This window comes from Crotalus tigris, unplaced genomic scaffold (genome assembly GCF_016545835.1).
Source record: "Crotalus tigris isolate CLP2741 ecotype Arizona unplaced genomic scaffold, ASM1654583v1 scf7180000018117.651136, whole genome shotgun sequence".
In the NCBI taxonomy this organism is placed as follows: Eukaryota; Metazoa; Chordata; class Lepidosauria; order Squamata; family Viperidae; genus Crotalus; species Crotalus tigris.
Window position 1 is genome coordinate 35054 of NW_024096833.1, and position 18509 is coordinate 53562.

The 18509-nt window shown below is 36.6% G+C and overlaps 1 protein-coding gene across 14 annotated transcripts in view; it reads left to right on the plus strand.

Moving 5' to 3' along the window:
* Nucleotides 1-266: 266 nt before the first annotated feature.
* The window catches only part of MYT1L (myelin transcription factor 1 like), a 118934-nt gene continuing 100691 nt past the window's right edge, over nt 267-18509 (plus strand). For 4 of the 14 annotated variants that reach the window (XR_005557263.1, XR_005557264.1, XM_039348058.1 and 1 more), the window contains exons 1-3: nt 274-675; nt 861-894; nt 1195-1257. Coding sequence is in view for 11 of the 14 variants with exons in the window: in XM_039348058.1 (XP_039203992.1) it covers nt 579-675; nt 861-894; nt 1195-1257 (194 nt within the window). In the remaining 3 variants the exon portion in view is untranslated. Of the gene's footprint in view, nt 676-860; nt 895-1194; nt 1258-18509 lie in introns of all 14 variants that reach the window. The other 10 variants (XR_005557262.1, XM_039348062.1, XM_039348057.1 and 7 more) reach the window with 6 other exon arrangements.

Sequence of the window (18509 nt, forward strand, 5' to 3'; positions counted from 1 at the left end):
TAAACAGAAAGGGAAAACCCTTAGATTTTCTATACATTCAAAATGGAAAACATTTTATTTTTAAGTTATTTACAATGTATAAATATATAAGAATAATTTATTTAGATATTTATAGTAGACAGACTCTTTCTTTTTTCTATAGTGAAAACCCAGAAGATACTTCAAATCTCAATATCTCATTGTGTTTCTTCCCTTCCTTCTTCTTTTGTAGAAATATTTTTTTTTTTAAAAAAAACCTTGTTTGAAAGTCTCCCAGTACAATATGGCAGAGAACCAACCTCAGTTTCATGTTGCAAAAAAATCAGTTGTTATTCTGCCGATATTGGGTTGCCATTAAATCATTTTTTTAAAAAAAACAAACAAACAACAAAAAAGCATAAAAGAGTTGTGAAAAGCAGCAAACACAGTTAATATAAGAAATTACCCGGTGGGTTTTTGTTCTCAAACAAATATTGAGAGCCTTTTTTTAAAAAAAAAATCCCCTTCAGTGCAGGCTGTTTACTTGCAGGATAAAATGGAATTAAAATATTGTCTATAAATACAGAGCCCGTATCTGTCTGTGCATTGATAGTCTGTGCATGAAGGATAAGAGCATTGACTGCCTGCTAATCTATTCCCAGATGGAGGTGGAGGCAGACGAGAAGCGCCATCGCACACGGTCCAAAGGTGTTCGAGGTACGTCTCTTGCTTCAGTAAATCACTCAAGGCCCCCTGCTCAGGGTGACCTTCATCCTCCAGAATCTCTTTGCATGATGCATGGTGACCCTTGTTTTTTTACAGCCTTTTTGGGCAATTTTCAGCAGAAGGAGGAGTACTTGTAATAGATGATAAATTTTTATATATTTTCCATCTCTCTGCAGTTCCCGTGGAACCAGCCATACAAGAGCTGTTCAGGTTAGTGTGCTGAGTATAAAATGTATCCCCATTAGCAATTTAGAAAATTCATGTCTTTTAATGGGTATAATGCACTTTCAAGTTCATTGGTGGCTTGCTCATGCCCTGCTGCACTGATGAAATTAATTCCCCTGGGATTTGCTAATAAAAAGCACTCCCTCCTCCCTTTTTCCTTCAGTTATTTGATTTTTCTTTCTCTCTCTTTGTTGCCCTCCATCTCTGTAACAACTATTGCCTGCATTTAATACAATTTCTATGCAGCATATAGAAACCTTTATAATTAATTCATTTTTTTTATAGCTGCCCTACTCCTGGCTGTGATGGCAGTGGTCATGTTAGTGGCAAATATGCAAGACACAGAAGGTAATATGTGTGTGTGTGAGAGAGAGAGAGAGAGAGAGCGACTGTGTGCTAATGATGGATTAAACTGAAGGCATCTAATAAGCAAGTTACCTGACTTGACTGCCTTAATGACCTAGTTGTAATGGCTAGAAACTGATAGTATAGTCAAGAAATTCTTTTGTACTTGCATTCTCCCCTCCCCCCACTTTTCACTTAATTGCAGTCTCATTTTATTCTAACGTTCTAATCATTTACTTTCTCTCCCAGAAATTGAGATCTTGCCATATGATCAAAGAAGGAAATGCAATTGTCCTTTTCTAACTTTTTGATCAAATTTATTTCTAAATAGACATATTAATCATATTGGCAGTCCCTGGATATCAGCACCATAAAATATCATTTCTTTGAAGGCATTCCTACTTCTCCTCTACCGTTAGGCGAGCTATGCAGTTCTAACAAACTTATATAGCAAATTAAAATATGACTAGTGACATTTTTTTTTCAGTTGGCATGACTACTGTCATTTAATCTGGTCCCTAAGTGAAATAAAAACACAGGCTTTTCAGCACAAAAAGTTCAGGGGTACAGTTATATTGAAAGGAAAATATCTAGGGACCACCACTGAATGCCACATAGATTTGATCAGAATTAGTAGTAAGAAATATAGTCTAATATAATTGTGAATTACAAATTTGTGACTGTTATTCATGTCATAATTTTACCATGTTTTATATAGATGATTATATTATATACATGTTTGCAGAGCAAAATATTTATTTCTGTATTTTAAGTGAAAGAGTGTAGATGATTTCAGAGGAACGGTTTTAATATATGCCTAATTCAAACTCCAAATGCTTATAACAAAAGCGCCAAACCCTATTCCTATAATATTGAAAGCTGCCTTCAACTCTTTCAAAAGACCCAAGTTATAAAGACAACAAGTGGCAGCTCTACTGAGTATGAAATTGAATGCATATAGATTTATGGATATTAATAGGTAAAAATACTTTTAACACAGGGTTGAATCATAAACAAAGTAGCCCGTATTCCCTAAGTGTTTTCCAACCATTTTATTTAGATTCATGGATATTATTAACTCCTCAGTGCATCAGGTCTTGATACAATTTCTTTTGAGCTATATTTCAAAGTCTTGCAGTTAGAGCAATTAAAACTAAATTTAGGGAATAGAATTTCTCCATTATCAAGTCATATTTGTCATTGCAGGTGGGTGAAGTTGCCAGAAAGAATGCCTAGGAAATTTTGCTATGCATTTTCCATTGGTTTGATTTTGGTGTCTAAACATGGAACAGAGTAGTCATGCATACATAATTTGTATATATAATATGCTATGTCTTTCGGTTTCATGCTTGCTTTTACATCAACAATGGCCATATTTATTGCAAAAAAGCATTGAACAGAATACACTGATTGGAGGATGAAAATTGTTTTTGTCATGCCCTTTAATATGTATATGTAGTACCCCAGATGTTCATCAGTTTCTAATATGTATATATATATATTGTATTAAAGGAATCAATAAAACCCCAATCTTGTAATAAATTACACAAATGCTAGAGTTTAAAATCTTCAACTTCAACAGGATTTAGGGAATTGGGATGGAAAGATGGAATGAATAAAGAAATCAATACAAACTTTGCTAACTCTACATTCTTAACCACAAATTGTTTCAAAGTAACTACCATGGCACACAATCCAATCCTAAGATGAGTACCCTAGTTTAGACATATAATGGGAGCAGAGTGATAAGTTAGATGCAGATAAATACATTTGCTCTTTGGAGCACCAAGAATAAGTTGAATAAAATAAACTGATATTTATTTTTTATTTGATAATATGAATCAATGCCTAGAAAGACACAACAACCAAAAATCAGAACAAAGTCTGCAGACAGGCAAACTATGTTCTTAGTTGCATGACAGTTTTTAATTCATTTTCAAGTGAATGCAAGAAAAAAACCTGAAGATATTGTTGCTTAGCATGAGATTTAGAGTCAGTGCTTGCAAGGAAATTGGAAAGAGCAGCAGTGCCCCGATTCCATGCTTCTTATGCATATAACTCAGTTCTGTTCAGACATGATAACCATGCAGTCTAACTATGATACAATAGTTCTAGGCCAATCCCATTTGATATCACTGAGGGCAAGTGATATAAATCCTTTATGGTATAAATGATTTCACACAATCAAAATTATGGAATGAAAGGAATGTCTTTTTAGACATTGTCAAAATGTTTGTGGAAAAAATGGAATAATTTTGCCTCAGAGCTACAGACTTAGAAGATACAACTTTTTTTGCACAAAGTACCTCTTCTTTAACTCTTGTTTTTTTCCTGTTTTCTGTCTCCATGCTAATGTGGCCTTGATATCTGTTTCTGGGATTTGATGATCTTAAGGGTAATGCTGAAATAAAGATGCATCTCTTAAATAATACATAATATTTGTGAACAGTATAACAATTTAGGATCCAAGTCTGTATTTTTTTCAATAGCCTGTTTTTTTTAAAAAAAAACCTATAATTTTTAAATTATACCCTATAATTTATTCACTTTTTAAGAAAAATTATACCCTACTTTGAAGAATGCCTTTCCAAACACAATTTGAAAGGATTTTTTTTTTCATTTTATAGGTAGGCACAGTAGTACAAAACAAAGTGATTCATTAAGTTAGAAGAGACATAAATTTACTTAATTCTGTTTTTTGCTGATTGTATTTTTGTCAGCTCACAAACACTATAAAGATGATTGATTTGTACAATTAAATATTAACTTCTGACAAAATCAAGTTATTGGTTGAATTACATTACCATGTGAATTTTTGAAGAATTTTTAAAATTAAGTATATTCTTCCATTTCTCATCAATATGACTACAAAAAGAAGTTCTCAAGTTACAATTTTAATGCAATGTTTGTTTTAAATAATGTATTATTTTTTAATCAATACATTGCAAATATCTCTTTGTTCTCAATATTACTTTACATTTGTAGAAAATCAAAGCAATATGTATATAATGAAATGAAATTATGTCAGTAATTTTTATACCCATCTTTCATGTGCTTCTTATTATTCTTGGGATTTCAATGTTTTTTAATTCTACTTTTATATGTTCTTCAAGCTCCCCTCTCACTAAGGTGAGATGGGTAGCCATGTACATCTAATAAATGAAATAACTCCATTTCCTGATATTCTTACTCTGCTGTAAGTAGACAAGTATTGGGGAACAGGAAAACCTTTAAACAATTCAGTTGATCTGAATCTTCTCTGTCTTGTTGGTAAAAGCAAAGGAGGAGAGAGGAAGGAACTTTAACCTAAATTGCTACTTCCTTGACATTCCAACTTTCTGCACATGGAAGGAAGAATGTCTGCTTTGACTTCACAGTGAAATAAAACTCCCAGGTTGGATAAACCTGAGGAAATTGAAACTATTTTCCCTGGAACCCAGGATAATCAAGTGAAAATTAATTAGGGAGATTGCAGACAAATGTACCAAAATGTAAATTTTCAATGAGCATATTAGATGATAGTTTAAATCACAAATACAATGTCCAATGACAAATAATAATAAACCATAATTAATAAGACAAAACTCATTAAGAATTACCTTGAAGTAAGATGGGTGGACTATAAATTTTATAAATAAAGTTTTATTTATAAATAAATAAATAAGGACATGTCTAGCCAAAAAGTCATCCTGATTAGATATTATCTGGGTATAAGAGACTTCCTACTGCTTCCTTGGCAGTATCTTTGGGAGGTGCTGAAGCAAATCTCCTTCCAAAGAATAAGGTGATTATACAGGCAAGTTTATGCCAGCTTACCTGTATGTAGCTTCTTTTAAAGTCAATGCACTCAAGGAGAAAGTTTGTGAAATGTGCCAACACTTCAATTAAAAAGTTAAAGCTATTGATGCTACCACCGGTACTAGTGCTCTTTCCTACTCGCTGCCAAGGAGCTTACAACAAAGCCACTAAGGAACATTTCCACTGAATCAGCCCTTGGTAGAAACCAGCTTTGCCCTAATGGTAGAAGCAGTGGCTGATGAAATTATTATGATTATTTATTAAACTTGTATGCCATCTGAGTCTCAATGACTCAAATCAAAACAAATTAAAATAAAACCAATAAAGACAAGATTAAAGATAGCAAGTAGGACGGTCCAAATGGAATGAAACATTGTCTTCCCTGATTTTGCATTCCTGGTTTTTGTGATTGCCGTTTAGAGACTAGCGATAAGGCTCCATAGATCCTTGCCTGGGGATAAGGAAAGGCCAGTGGTAATTTATTCCACTACATGGAGTAAAACTTGGGTGGCCAGGCCATTCCAATGAAGCTATAAATTTCTGAGGAAGACCCTTAGGGTTAATAGCAGTAGTAGAGAGATTTTGAGAAGATGGGAAGGGGGAAAAAAAAGTCTTTCTCTGTGTGTTTTTTCCAGGTCTAATGATATCTCTGTCCTGGGATTATAACTCAAAGAAAGGGCAACTCTCCCAAAACATTATCTACTGCCCCAGGCTACCTAAACTATGCTTAGGAAGGTTCTGCTGTTTGCTGCCATTAGCCAAACTTCTCCTAGTGCTGGAACACACACTGGGCCTCCTTTAGCTGATTGCACAAAATAGGCAAAATTATACTGAAGTTATTAAGGAACTTAAGCCTTAAATGATTTCAGGTTCATTTAAATAATTTTATCCCATCTCCTATTTTCATTTTAGGAGAGGCTCTGAAATAATTCCCAACTGAAATCACCAGTGATGGTGGTGGTGAGAATGGGTGTCTCTTCTCCCATGTGTAAATATACTTTCACTGTAATTTGAACTACAGTACATTGAGGAAGTCATGAGCACAGGGCATCGAAGTATAGTGCTTGTGGAATATTTTTTGCTGTCCCGAATCATCTTTTAAAATGATTTTTTAAAAAACAGGCTATGAAATTATTTCTGATTTTATTTTTTATTTTTTATTTTTTTTTTGAGAGAGAGAGAGAGAATCGTGGCAAACCAGCCATTCCTTTTCTTTGCCCCTTTGGAAATCCTTTTTTCAGTCTTTTCCCCCAGCACATCTTTTTCCTTTTTAATCAACAGAATCATCTTACTATGTAGCTAAAAATCAAATGTTCTATTTAATCCATCTCTCTTTCCTTCTATTTAAGCTTTTTAAAAACAAGGTAGAAAAGTGGGAGAATAAATCCTGGAAACTTGATTTTTTAAAAAGTAAATATTGATCCATTTAGGTTTAACTCTCTGAATAAAGAATGAAGTAAACTAGAATAGCTATGTTTGCCGGAGCATCCTCTTAACTGTGAGCTGAATGTATCTCTCTGATGAGAAAATCCTTTCTTATGCGAGAATTGCCTAATTCTCTGTGCTGTTGTGCCCATTTCTCTTCCCCTCTCCCCTCCCCCTGTGCTTCTTATACCTTTTCACCCACTGGTTTGATTGCCATGACTGCAGCCGTGGGTGAATAATTGCCTGTCTTCACAGGAGCATGTTCTGGAGCTAAAGTCGAGTGCTTGCTTCCTGATGTATGCCTCATTTGGATTCTGCCGACAGCCTAGAGGCTGTATTATTCATGCCTTGACAGATAGCATTCACTAAAAGCATTGGAACTGGGCCAAGGACTGGCAGGAAGATAGCGGAAATATTGCCTCTGCAACAGAGAGAAGCATGTATAATACAGGGGTGGGGAAGAAAGCAACAAGGGAGGGGGAAAAATCCTCATACCTTCCCTTTCACCAGTTCTTCTTTTGATGGGGGGGGTCTGAGGGGAGGGTTTCATTTGCATGAAAATAAAGAAATGGTTTCCCCCCCCCTTAAAAAATTATTTTCTTCCTCTTCGTTTTGCCCCCGCTCTCCATCCCACCTCCTTAAAACCATGCTTGAAAGTTTAACACAATTTTCCACATTTAATTGCAAAGCTGATTTTAATTAGTAAAGCCCTGCATGTGAAAAATGAAGATTCACTTGGGTGAGTGTAACACATTGCAGTGTCTATCGGATGCTCTAATTAATGTATGGCGGCTGTATAATGTAATGCATGGTGAGATATTTATGAAAAATTCTGGGCACGCAGGCAGTCGATCTGTATGTTCTGGAGTCCACACAGATAAATAACTCCCACCTCCCGCCCTATTCTTTTATGAGACATCATTGTGCATGCCATCGCTCCAACCGTAAAGTTTATGATTTGCCTATATTTTTTTACTATTTGTCAATAATATTATAAATCAGAAGGCAGGATATACATATTTTAATATTAATTTTAAAGAAAAATTTGGTTGTGCAGCCTTCCAGTTGAGCTAAAAGGGTGAGAGCCTTGATGTACTCTCTTGAACTATTCTGAAAGCTCCTGGAAATCCTGGGATGAAATGTGTGTGTGTGTGTGTGTGTGTTCAAGATGACATCTCTTACATAATAGTGCATGAAAATATTGGTATATAACTCCTGGAGTTAAAATAGGAATTCCAAATTTCTTTTTTGTTGACAAAGAGTTAAAGAGTTAAATGGGAGACTAGAATAGCTATTTCGAGCTAAAAAAGAAATTTGGATTTATAATGTATCGCAGTAGTGACTTGAGCCTGCTTAATGCCCCTAGTTTGGGGGGCTGCAAGGCAAAAATGATTATAAGTAGAACTGCAGTATAACAGTCAAAAGGCCAAAATACCAAGGTGCATCAATCAGACCAGTCTGTCCGGAAAAAGCTTTCTCTCTCTCTCTCTCTCTGTGTGTGTGTGTGTATGTGTGTGTGTGTATGTAGGTCTTTGGTTGTTCGGGTTTTCTCCCATGTAAAATTGGAAGTGTCTTGGCGACGTTTCGACCAAGTCCCATTCGTCATCTTCAGACTGGTGTTTTCAGCTTCGTGCTTCGAGCAGCAATGTGTGGTCTTAGCTGTTTCTTCCTTTTAACTGCCAGTATGAACTGATTGGGTGGGAGCTTGGCTGTGTTCTGATTGGGTGGAGGTGTGTTCTGATTGGTTAGGGGCTTGGCTGTGCTCTGATTGGCTGGGGGGTTGGCTGTGCTCTGATTGGCTGGGGGGTTGGCTGTGCTCTGATTGTCTGGGGGAGTGTTCTGTTTGGTTGTGCTCAGGTTAGTCTGAGTTGCAGGGGGGTTTAAGAATTTTGGGCTGCCTTGCTATTTTTTGGCTTCACGTTCGTGGTTGCGCCTCATCTTCATGGAGGGTGTCAGTTTGCTTCATGTATGGATTGGAGGGGTTTAAAGTGGCTAATAATGCAGCTGTGGTCTGGCTTCTGGTTTGTGGTCGTGCCTCATCATCGGTGTGGCTTTGGGTTTGCTTTTTGCGTGGATGTGTGGTGGTGACATCCTGTGTGGTTTTTGTGAGTGTGGGTCTGGTATCATTTTTTGTATTAGGGAGTCGTTTGTCAATAAGGGCGGGTTTCCAAATGGCTGGTAGGCGGGAGGTATCATCTCGCTTGTTCATGCTGTGTGGGCGTTTTTCTATCTCGATGGCTTCTCTGATTATTCTGTTATTAAAATGTTCACTTTAATCAGAGAAGCCATCGAGATAGAAAAAGCTCCCACTCAATCAGTTCATACCCCCACTGGCAGTTAAAAGGAAGAAACAGCTAAGACCACACATTGCTGCTCGAAGCACGAAGCTGAAAACACCAGCCTGAAGATGATGAATGGGACTTCGTCGAAACGTCACCAAGACACTTGCAATTTTACGCATAAAAATCAATTTAATATATGGTATTATGGTATTAAAACTATATTAATAAATTGTAGCAATTTTTAATACATTGGCTGAGATAATTTTTAGTTGCATGTGTCTAATTATATTACCGTATTTTCCGGCGTATAAGATGACTTGACGTATAAGACGACCCCCGACTTTGGAGAAGATTTGCATGGTTTAGAAAGTCGTCTTATACGCCGGAAAATACGGTAACTGTATTTATTTTAATACATGTTTATTATACTTTTTGAGCAGTGGCACCTAATACATCCTTCAGACATTGATCTCAGTCTGAAAGCATTCCTAATAACAGTTTCTAAACAACCAGTGTTAGGCTCATAGAATAAACCATAACCAAAGTCAAGCAACATTGTGGCTTAGCATAATGTGTAGCCCGGTCATTTCAAAGACTTATGGAGAAGACTTTCTAAAAGTTATTTCATTATTGTAAACTAAAGGAATGGAAATCTTATGCCTATGAGATATTTGAAACCACAGTTTCTACCTGAGGCGTCCAAAGGGGCATCAAGATGGTGGTTGCAACTGTGCAGTTGAAGTCCTGTTGTTTGGTGCATATGTCATACACCACGACACACATCAAAATGGGTGGACTTTGATTGCACAGCTGCAACTGCCATTCTGACTTTTTTGACCTTCACTATGAGCAGCCCTGAATATCAAAGGTATCATCAGAATGTTAAGAATGTTTTCCTTATGTGTACAAAATTCATTACGAAGATCAGTCAAAGAATCTGTTGAAATTAAACATTAATACATAGTTTCAGAAGATGCTGGATGGTCCTTGTGTTCCATAGCAAAAGTGAAAGAAGAAGCAGGTGTGGGATGCAGGATCTGATCTAAAGTTTCTGGCATTGGCAGGCTCATGACATTTCCATGATGATAACTCATCTTCTTTTCATTTAGCAGTTGATAAACACAACTTTCTCTCCTAGTGTTTCTGTTGTCATCACATTACATTTTGTTAGAAAGTTCATACCAGAAAGTTGTAGACCAGGTTTGAGTGTGGAAATGTTTTGAACATTTATTTTTCTAATGGAGATATGCAACATATACTTTGTATCAGAAATCTGTCATTGGCTCAATAACAGAATAAAAGAACAAAAACATTTATAACATTCAAATTTTTTTCATATTAGCATTTCTTTAAATAACCCAGGCCACAATACTTGGATCATTGTACTTTTGCTTCTACAGTGGAGACAGGAGGTATAGAAAAGATAACAAGATTATCCTGGTCCATAATATCATTTTTATTATTGCTTTAATAGTTATCACTTGTTTTAACCTTCTGTAAGTAACCAGAGATGTTTGTAAGTGTTCAGCAATAGCCGTAGAAGGAAGGAAGGAAGGAAGGAAGGAAGGAAGGAAGGAAGGAAGGAAGGAAGGAAGGAAGGAAGGAAGGAAGGAAGGAAGGAAGGAAAAATCTTTGCAAAATTGAAGCTGTGTCATTATGCATATGTTTATATTGAATGTAGCATAAGTAGAAAATGCTGGTGCTTTCTCTCTTAACCATTCATCCACTATAAATATTTCCCAGGCTCTCAGAGGAGTGTTGTACGATGGTGTGTGTTTGTGTAATACAATATAGAATAGAATATCATTATAACATTTATATTAAGGCAAGATAAGTATACTATAATTGCTTGTACCAATAAAGGAGAATATTTGTAATTCAGGGTTGAAATGATGGATCCTTGGTCTTCTCTGAGCTTGCTTGTTTTCTTCAGACATTTCATTAGCAAAATTAGGTAGCATCATCAGTGCTAGTAAAGAGTGGAGCTTGCTCTCAGTTTATATTCTAGCGTGGAGATCCCCAACCCCTGGGACGTAGCCCAGTATTGGCCATGAGCTGTGTGGAATCATGGAAGAAGGTGGAGAGCGTGTGCATCCCCACTTGTGTTAGCAGTGGGCAAGCATTTGCGGAGGTGGTGGGTGCATTTACCTGACACTCACATAAATGGAGCTGTGCACGTTTAACCGCTGCTCACACAAATGGAGCTATGTATGCTTTTCACCCTTGCACTAAACCATCCTCCCTTCCCCCCTCCCCCACCAGTCCGCAAAGCCAGAAAGGTTGGGGAACTCTGTTCTAGCGACTTGCCCTGTCACCAGTATTGATCTTATACGTTTTTTGGTTGGGCTGTTTGTTGTGGGTTTGTTTGGCAGTTCCTTGATTGTGGTATTATTTCCTTTCATTGATGGTCTGCTGTTAATCTTGGTGTTAATCTATGCTCATCCTGGGTGCTGATTGCTGGGGGGGAGGTTGGTCTTTTTGTTCCCTTTTTGCCTTTTCAATTGTCTTTTTTTGCATAGTATGTAGAAATTGTTTATGTCTGTGAGTCTCTTGGTGGTTCATTTGTCAGAGTGTCAGGCTTCTAGTAATTTCTTAGAGTTTTTGGACTTAGCTTGTTCTAGGATGGTCACGTTTCCCAGTGGAAACTATGGCTAAATATAGCCTAGATTAACTCCAAAATTAATATCAGACCAACAATCAAGAAAACAACCAAAGAACCTCTAAGACCATTTCCACCAGCACTGACAGGGCAAGCCACTAAAATATAAACTGAGAGCACCCCTCCCCCCCCCACACACACTCCTTACTAGCAGTGATGATGTTACCTAGTTTGGGTAATGAAATGTCTGCAAGAAAACAAGCAAGCTCAGAGAGCACCAAGGACCCCTCAGAGTTGGTGGTCTTGCTGCTATTATAAAGGTTCCACAGCAGATTCTTTTCTCAATTCTGGTCAGACTCAGTTGCAAATTTGAAAGTTCTGTATTCTGTGGGTCAGAATCAAATATTAAAAATGAGGCTTTTTGTACTCTACTGAATGGGTATATTTAAAAATGTAGATTTATTTATAACACCATTCCCGCTGGTGTTATAGTGGACAATCCTCTCTCTAAAGTGTTTGGACATGGGCAAGATTGGTCTCACTGTGTTTTTCTTGTTGCTTCAGCCTAGATTTGGTTTTTGTGGAAAGGAGCAGTTGATTCTTTTGTCCCAGTTCTTAATGCAGGACCTTAAATTAAACTAAAACCAAATTTATGGGAAAGTCAGATGAATTGGAGGCAACATGCCCGATAAGGAAGCAGAAACTAGAGTACGATAGCTCTGTAAATGCCAAGCTGTACAAGATGTCATTTGCATGCATATAATTAATATGTACAATTTTATCACATAAATAATCTCTCTTTGTGTATCAAAAATATGCCCTTTAATTGTATTCAAACAGTGAATATTAAGTCCTAAATAGGTCTGGTGCGTACGAGTATTTTTGAAATGCACGGATTTATAAGTATGAAGCACTGTGCACAGCAGTGATTCAAACTATGACTGCTTCAGTAAGAAGCAGTTGAAACTTCAGCAGCTGAAAATATTTTTATAGTCTGATATGCCTGTCTTTGACAGGCCTTTAGATCTAACAAACATCACAGCATGTATAGCTGGAATATCTTCAAGTCTTTCCCTTCCAATTAATTCAAAAATGTGTTTTGTTGTATGAGCAGAACAACATTTATTTTATTTATTTCATGGAAGTATTTCCTTGGCTGATCGAAAGCTAATCATTAAGCAGATTGAAGTGATGAAAATAATATTCCTTTTTTTCCTGTTTTACTCCTCCTTCTTCCATTCATTCAATTATATTCAGTCTTCCCTCGGGAACTCAAAGCAGTACACATGCAATTCCTCCTGCAATTTTTCCCCATAACAATTTTGGGAAGTAGTACTGAATGCTGAACTCATAACTCACTCCAATTAACTCTGTGGGTTTCCTTATTTCAGAGTAGTTTTGCACCTGCGTCTCTGAGTTCTAGTCTGGGATCATAACCTCTATAGCACACCAGCTCTTGGGATTTTCTGCATTCAAGAGTGCTTCTTTCCAGCATTCTTTTTTTATGTTCTTAATCAAGGGTTTTTATTTTGCTTTCTTTTTCATAGTAAAAGATGGTTAAAAAAAAAGCTACAGCCTTTTCTCAGAGGCTCAGGCACATGAGATTTGCTGGCTTTAGAAGAAACTGCTATTTCCATTGCACAATTCTCATGCAGTACACAATGGGAATTTATGCACTCTTAGGATCATAGTTCTATTCCCCAAAGGAGATTAATCTAGAAACTAATAGATAATACTATTATTGTAGAATAAGCAATTGTGTATTCAAGTTCTTCTTTAATGTGGTAGTCCAAGATGGAATGCTTAGTAAAATCTAATAATAAATTTGGCCTATATTCGTATCATACTTTTATAAAGTGCATGTGGCTAATAGGATCACTTTTATATACAGTACATCCTGAACTACATTAACACTTCTTTTCCACAAAGTTTAGCTTTCTTAATCTATATTTTAAACCACCAAATTCAGGTTATTGTGATTGACTTAAGTAATGTTTCACACTTGTTTTCCTAAAATATTTAATGCTGTATATGTTTAACAAATAGGGAGATTGTTTGTACAAAATAGAATAACTGGGCTAACAATGTACACCGAGATTCTCTCCCTTCTGATAAAGAAGGACCAGAGCAATTTTTGCAGGATTGTTTTGACAGCTATTCTAGGAATCTGCCAGATAAAAATTTTCAGATTCTGGCTGTTCAGACCCTATTGAATTGACGGGGACACCGTCTTGCCTGTTACCTGGGGAGAGTTTGAGCCTGTTAGTTCTGAGGAACTGGACAGGGTCCTTGGACTTTGAGTTTTGCCACCAATATCTTAGAATTCTGTCCCTTCTGGTTAGTTAAGGCCTTCTGGGAGATAACATGTGGTTGGATCCAAGTGATGATGAATGCTGAGTTGTGGCAAGGGATGGTTCTGCTTACTTTGAAGGAAGCGATGTCTTACTCTTTTTTCAATAGGCCATCATTGGACACAACAAAATAGGACAATTTTCATCCGGTCTCTGACTTTCTCTTTTACAGAAGGTTGTTGTGAAGGGTGGGTTTATAACTCAAAAATTCTTGAAGAGAACAGATAATTTTAGCCCACTATACTTGAATTTCATCCTGGGTTATAGTATTGCCATGGCATTGATCATGTTTTGGATGACCTCTGACAAACTCAGAACAGGGTGATGCATATATTCCAGCCCTTTTGGTGGCCTTTGATACTATTTATAATAGTATCCAGTTTAGGAGATTGAGAGTTGGGATGGGGCATGGCATTTTGGTGGATTCTCCCCCTGCCTCTGAGGTTGGTTCAAGTTGAAGTTGATGGCAGAGTGGAAAAAACCAAATATTAGGCTTCTGTTTCAAGTCTCAATTTTTTTCTCTGCTCTCTACTCCTTTGCAATATCTCCATGAAGTTGCTAGGCTCATGAGGCCATTTATCAGCATGGAATATTATATCGTGATCATCTCTTCTCCCAGTTGTCCAAGTGATGCCATCTTTCCCAGTACCTGAAGGCTGTAAGACTTTGGGTTCAAGCCTGAGTGACTGTATGTTTATGGGCACCCCACCCCAATCTTTAAATTTTCCATCTTAAATTCTTAATTCCATCTTTCCAGACAGAGTTGGTGTAAGCCACCCAGGGTCACTGAAGAGTGAGTGGGCAGCCATATAAATTCTATAAATAAATAATTTTGGTATGCTGTTGGATCAATGGCTCCTGTTTGAGAGCAATAGTGGCCAGGAGGGCCTTTACCCAACTCCATCTTGTGTGCCAGTTGCACCACGTTTGGATTAGGAGGCTCAGTTCATGGTCATTCATACCTTAGTTATTTTACTTTTGATTATTGCTATGTGCTCTATCTAGGGCTGCCTTTGAAAATCATTTGGAAGCTATAGCTGATCCAGAATCAATGACACACCACAATACCCCCAGATAACATGTCTGTTATATGAGCTGCATTGATTCATAATGGTCTCCTTTAAAGCCTTTGTGGGATTTGTCTTCCATGAGTTTTGCCCATCCATTCAAATTTGTCAAGCTCAGCATGCATGGATCCCTTCCTATGGGACCCAATAGGCATCCTTTCCCTGTCAAGAAACCTGCCCTTTGAAATAGCCTTGAGACCAGTTGGTCCTGACTTGACTTTCTGGAAGATCTTAAAACCCTGGATTTTCCCTCATACACTCAGTTGGGATATTGGTGGAGTCCAGTATATGTATTTTGTGCTAGACTGTGTTATGTTTTTCACAATATTATTTTAGGTACTGGTATTGTTATTCACCCAGACCTATCTGGTTAAGATGGGTGCCAAATAAATTATTTAAACAAATAAATAAATAAACAAACATTAAACTATGTTTTGCAAGCTGTAACTGCTAGAATTCCACAGTACACTAAGACAACATTCCCCAACCCTGTCCTCTGCAGATGGGATCAGAGAATGGGAAGGTTCAGGATGTCATGGTCTCCATATGATCATGTACTCATTCCAGGTAATTTCAACCCCATCACTGCAAATTAGGCCCTGTGCTTGCCCTAGAGCAGCTGTTGGGTGATCCGGATATGGAGAACATTTTGTTATGTCTTTTGCTGTGGTCAAATTATTTGTGGTCCAATTGAGACTGATTGTCACCCAGGACCCCTGGGATAAATACATTGATTAAAATGATCCACCTCTGGTGCCTAATGGATCTGATGAATTCCAATAAATTCTGCAATAAAACTTTTTTCATTTCAATACTAATAATTTAAAAATAAAACTACAGTATTATTAAACCATTGTAATTATGAAAGTCTTTCTGGAAATTACTCAAAAATCTTTGAGGCATGCTACATCCATATTACTTGATGAGAAATGATATAGGTAGTTCTGGAGAAGTCCTATTTTGGTACTGAAAGCTGGATTATCAGTGTACTCTTCCACCTAGCCATTTGAATTCTTGGATTCTAAACATACATACATACATACATACGTGCATACATGCATGCATTTAAGATCAAATTATTGTTTCTGGATTGCAACATAATTAGGATGCATTCAGTTCATCAATTACATGAGTAAAATGGATATATATTTGACGTTATAAGGCTAGTGAAAATATAATTATCAAATTAGCCTTGGTCACAGCTAGCAACTTCTGTTTTGAAATATTTATGGTTAACGCTAAGATCATCATAGAATTCTTAAGAAAAAATAATGAATGGCAGGTGTGTCACAAGAGAGTCAGTTCCTCGCATTACATCTGCTCTTCTTGCCCTTCAAGTGAACTTTGGGAGAAACAAATTATTCTAATAACAGAATCCAAGAGCATGCAGAGATGGTATTTCTCTGTGTATCATTATTTTCTAGAAAATATAGTGCAATACAGATTGATGGAAAATGGTCTTTGAATACTGACAGCAAATTGAGAAGTGTATGAAATCATGCTGAGCTTTATTTCACTTTTTATTTTCTTGTAAAATGCAGGCAAAATGATGAAGAAACTCACAAACTAAAGGAGAAGAATATATGATAGAATTTTTAATCAGTGTAACTACAGATAATGCCTAAGGAACAATGAACAATTTTCCATTGTATCTTGCCTCTGACTCCTATGAAATAGTTCAGATTTGTGGAGATATAAACCTCTGCTTCAGAGATACAAATCTCACAGGATAACCTGGACTAGTTAAATGCACTCTTGATCATTCAAGGCATGGCTTAACAACTAAGAACCAGCTCAATCAAGACCATAAACAAAGACATAAGGTAAAAGGTAACAGGGCATTTTTAGTAGCAGGCCTAGGCTGTGGTCCCTCTTCCTGCCATTTCAGCTTAGACCCGAGGCTTAGTCTAATTCCATCACTTGGAAAGACTTAGGTGCGAGATGAAGCAGAAGGACAATCCATGGTGGATTGAAGCCAGACACATCAATTCAAGTTAAAAGGTACAAAGCTGAGACTGATGAGAAGTATGGAGAAATACAAAGAGAATCTGCATTCGGAGGCTTAGTCCTCTTCCCAAAATTTGAAGTAGGAAGAGTTTTTAACACTCATTCTTTTTCCCCCACTGAATCCTAGGTTCTTTTTTGGGTACATACCAGTCTTGCAGTAAATCATAAGCGTGTTGACCTTTTAAAAGGACTGAAAGCCCTATCAGGCCTCAAGGTGATATCATCCCTTCCTTGACTGCATTTATACCTCCACCAAAACCTCTCATTTTTTTTAAAAAAATGTTTGTGATGGTGCCAGGGTTTTAAAGAATGTTATTAACACTGCAGGGAATACCTCATGGTCTACTGCTTGCCTACCTTGTAGTAGACTTGTGCAGGAAATGTCCGTTGATAGTGAATTTCATTGCCCATTATTTCAGTGAATAATATATCAAAGAATAACTTTCACTTGTGTTTCTATTAAATTATTTATTGTAATCTTATGGTGCTTACCTATAATTGGGGTACTGTAATAATGCCCCAAAGCTTAAGCTTTCCTTCTTCCCTCTTTCCACATTCATTCCACGTTTATTGTTTGCAGACCCAACCTTGGGTTCAATACTTTGTCTGAAGGGGAAGCTGGGTAGCATTTAGTCCATTTAGTAGAGCTAATAATGTGCTATACTTGATAAAAACAAACTACAAAAGGGACCAATGCAATGTTCTCCATATATAAATCTCATATGATATCATTAGAACGTATTTGTGCCTTCTGTGAAAGCACTGGGAGTAGATAGGGATGCATTTGCACTTAAACTAGTCTCTTCCTATCATCTAAGTAGTTGTCAGTTTTCTTCCGAGGCAGTAACCATGCATTTCTTTTAGACCTTTTTGCACCTGATAACTGATTAGTATACTCCTAACTTCACTTTGCACTGCATTTCATATATATATAACTATTGCATTTAGTCAGGCAAAGATTGCCAAGTGTAAAACACTTGCTTTAAGCTAATGTAGCTTCTTACAGTACCATACCAATTGATACTGTTCCTCAGGCCCTCCTTGATGAGAATCTGCTTTTCCTTCTATAAAATCTGTAACAAATGTAGATTATGCTATTTTTCCAGAAACATTCTTGCAAACTCTCCCATTTTTTCTAAATCTTCTTTTAAAGAAGCAAAAGCATGTAAGTCACTGACATGTTAAATGCATATTGTTCCCTTACTTATGTACTTTGTTATTGTATATATCTATATCTACGTGTATATCTAAATCTACATCTCTCTCTCTATATATATATATCTATATATCAATCTCTCTCTATATATATATATATATATCTATATCTGTCTGTCTGTCTGTCTGTCTGTCTGTCTGTCTATCTATCTATCTATCTATCTATCTATCTATCTATCTATCTATCTATCTATCTATCTATCTATCTATTTGAGAAGCACAGAAATTTACCACTGTACTGATGCCATTCAAAATGATGTTTATATTTGGTAATGTGTATTTTAGTCTTTGGATCACATTATTTAAATTTTGTATGAGATCATATGAGAGAATAGAATAGTAGTGATATTTGGTTACCTGGAGATTTTACCCATATTTTTCCATTTTCACTTTTATAATTTATTAATTTACCAAAGGGTAAATTTGTGCTAGGGTACCATTACATGTTTTTATATTTTATGATTGTTTTGTAAGTGCTCAGGGTTATGGTACATAAGGTATATATAGTGGG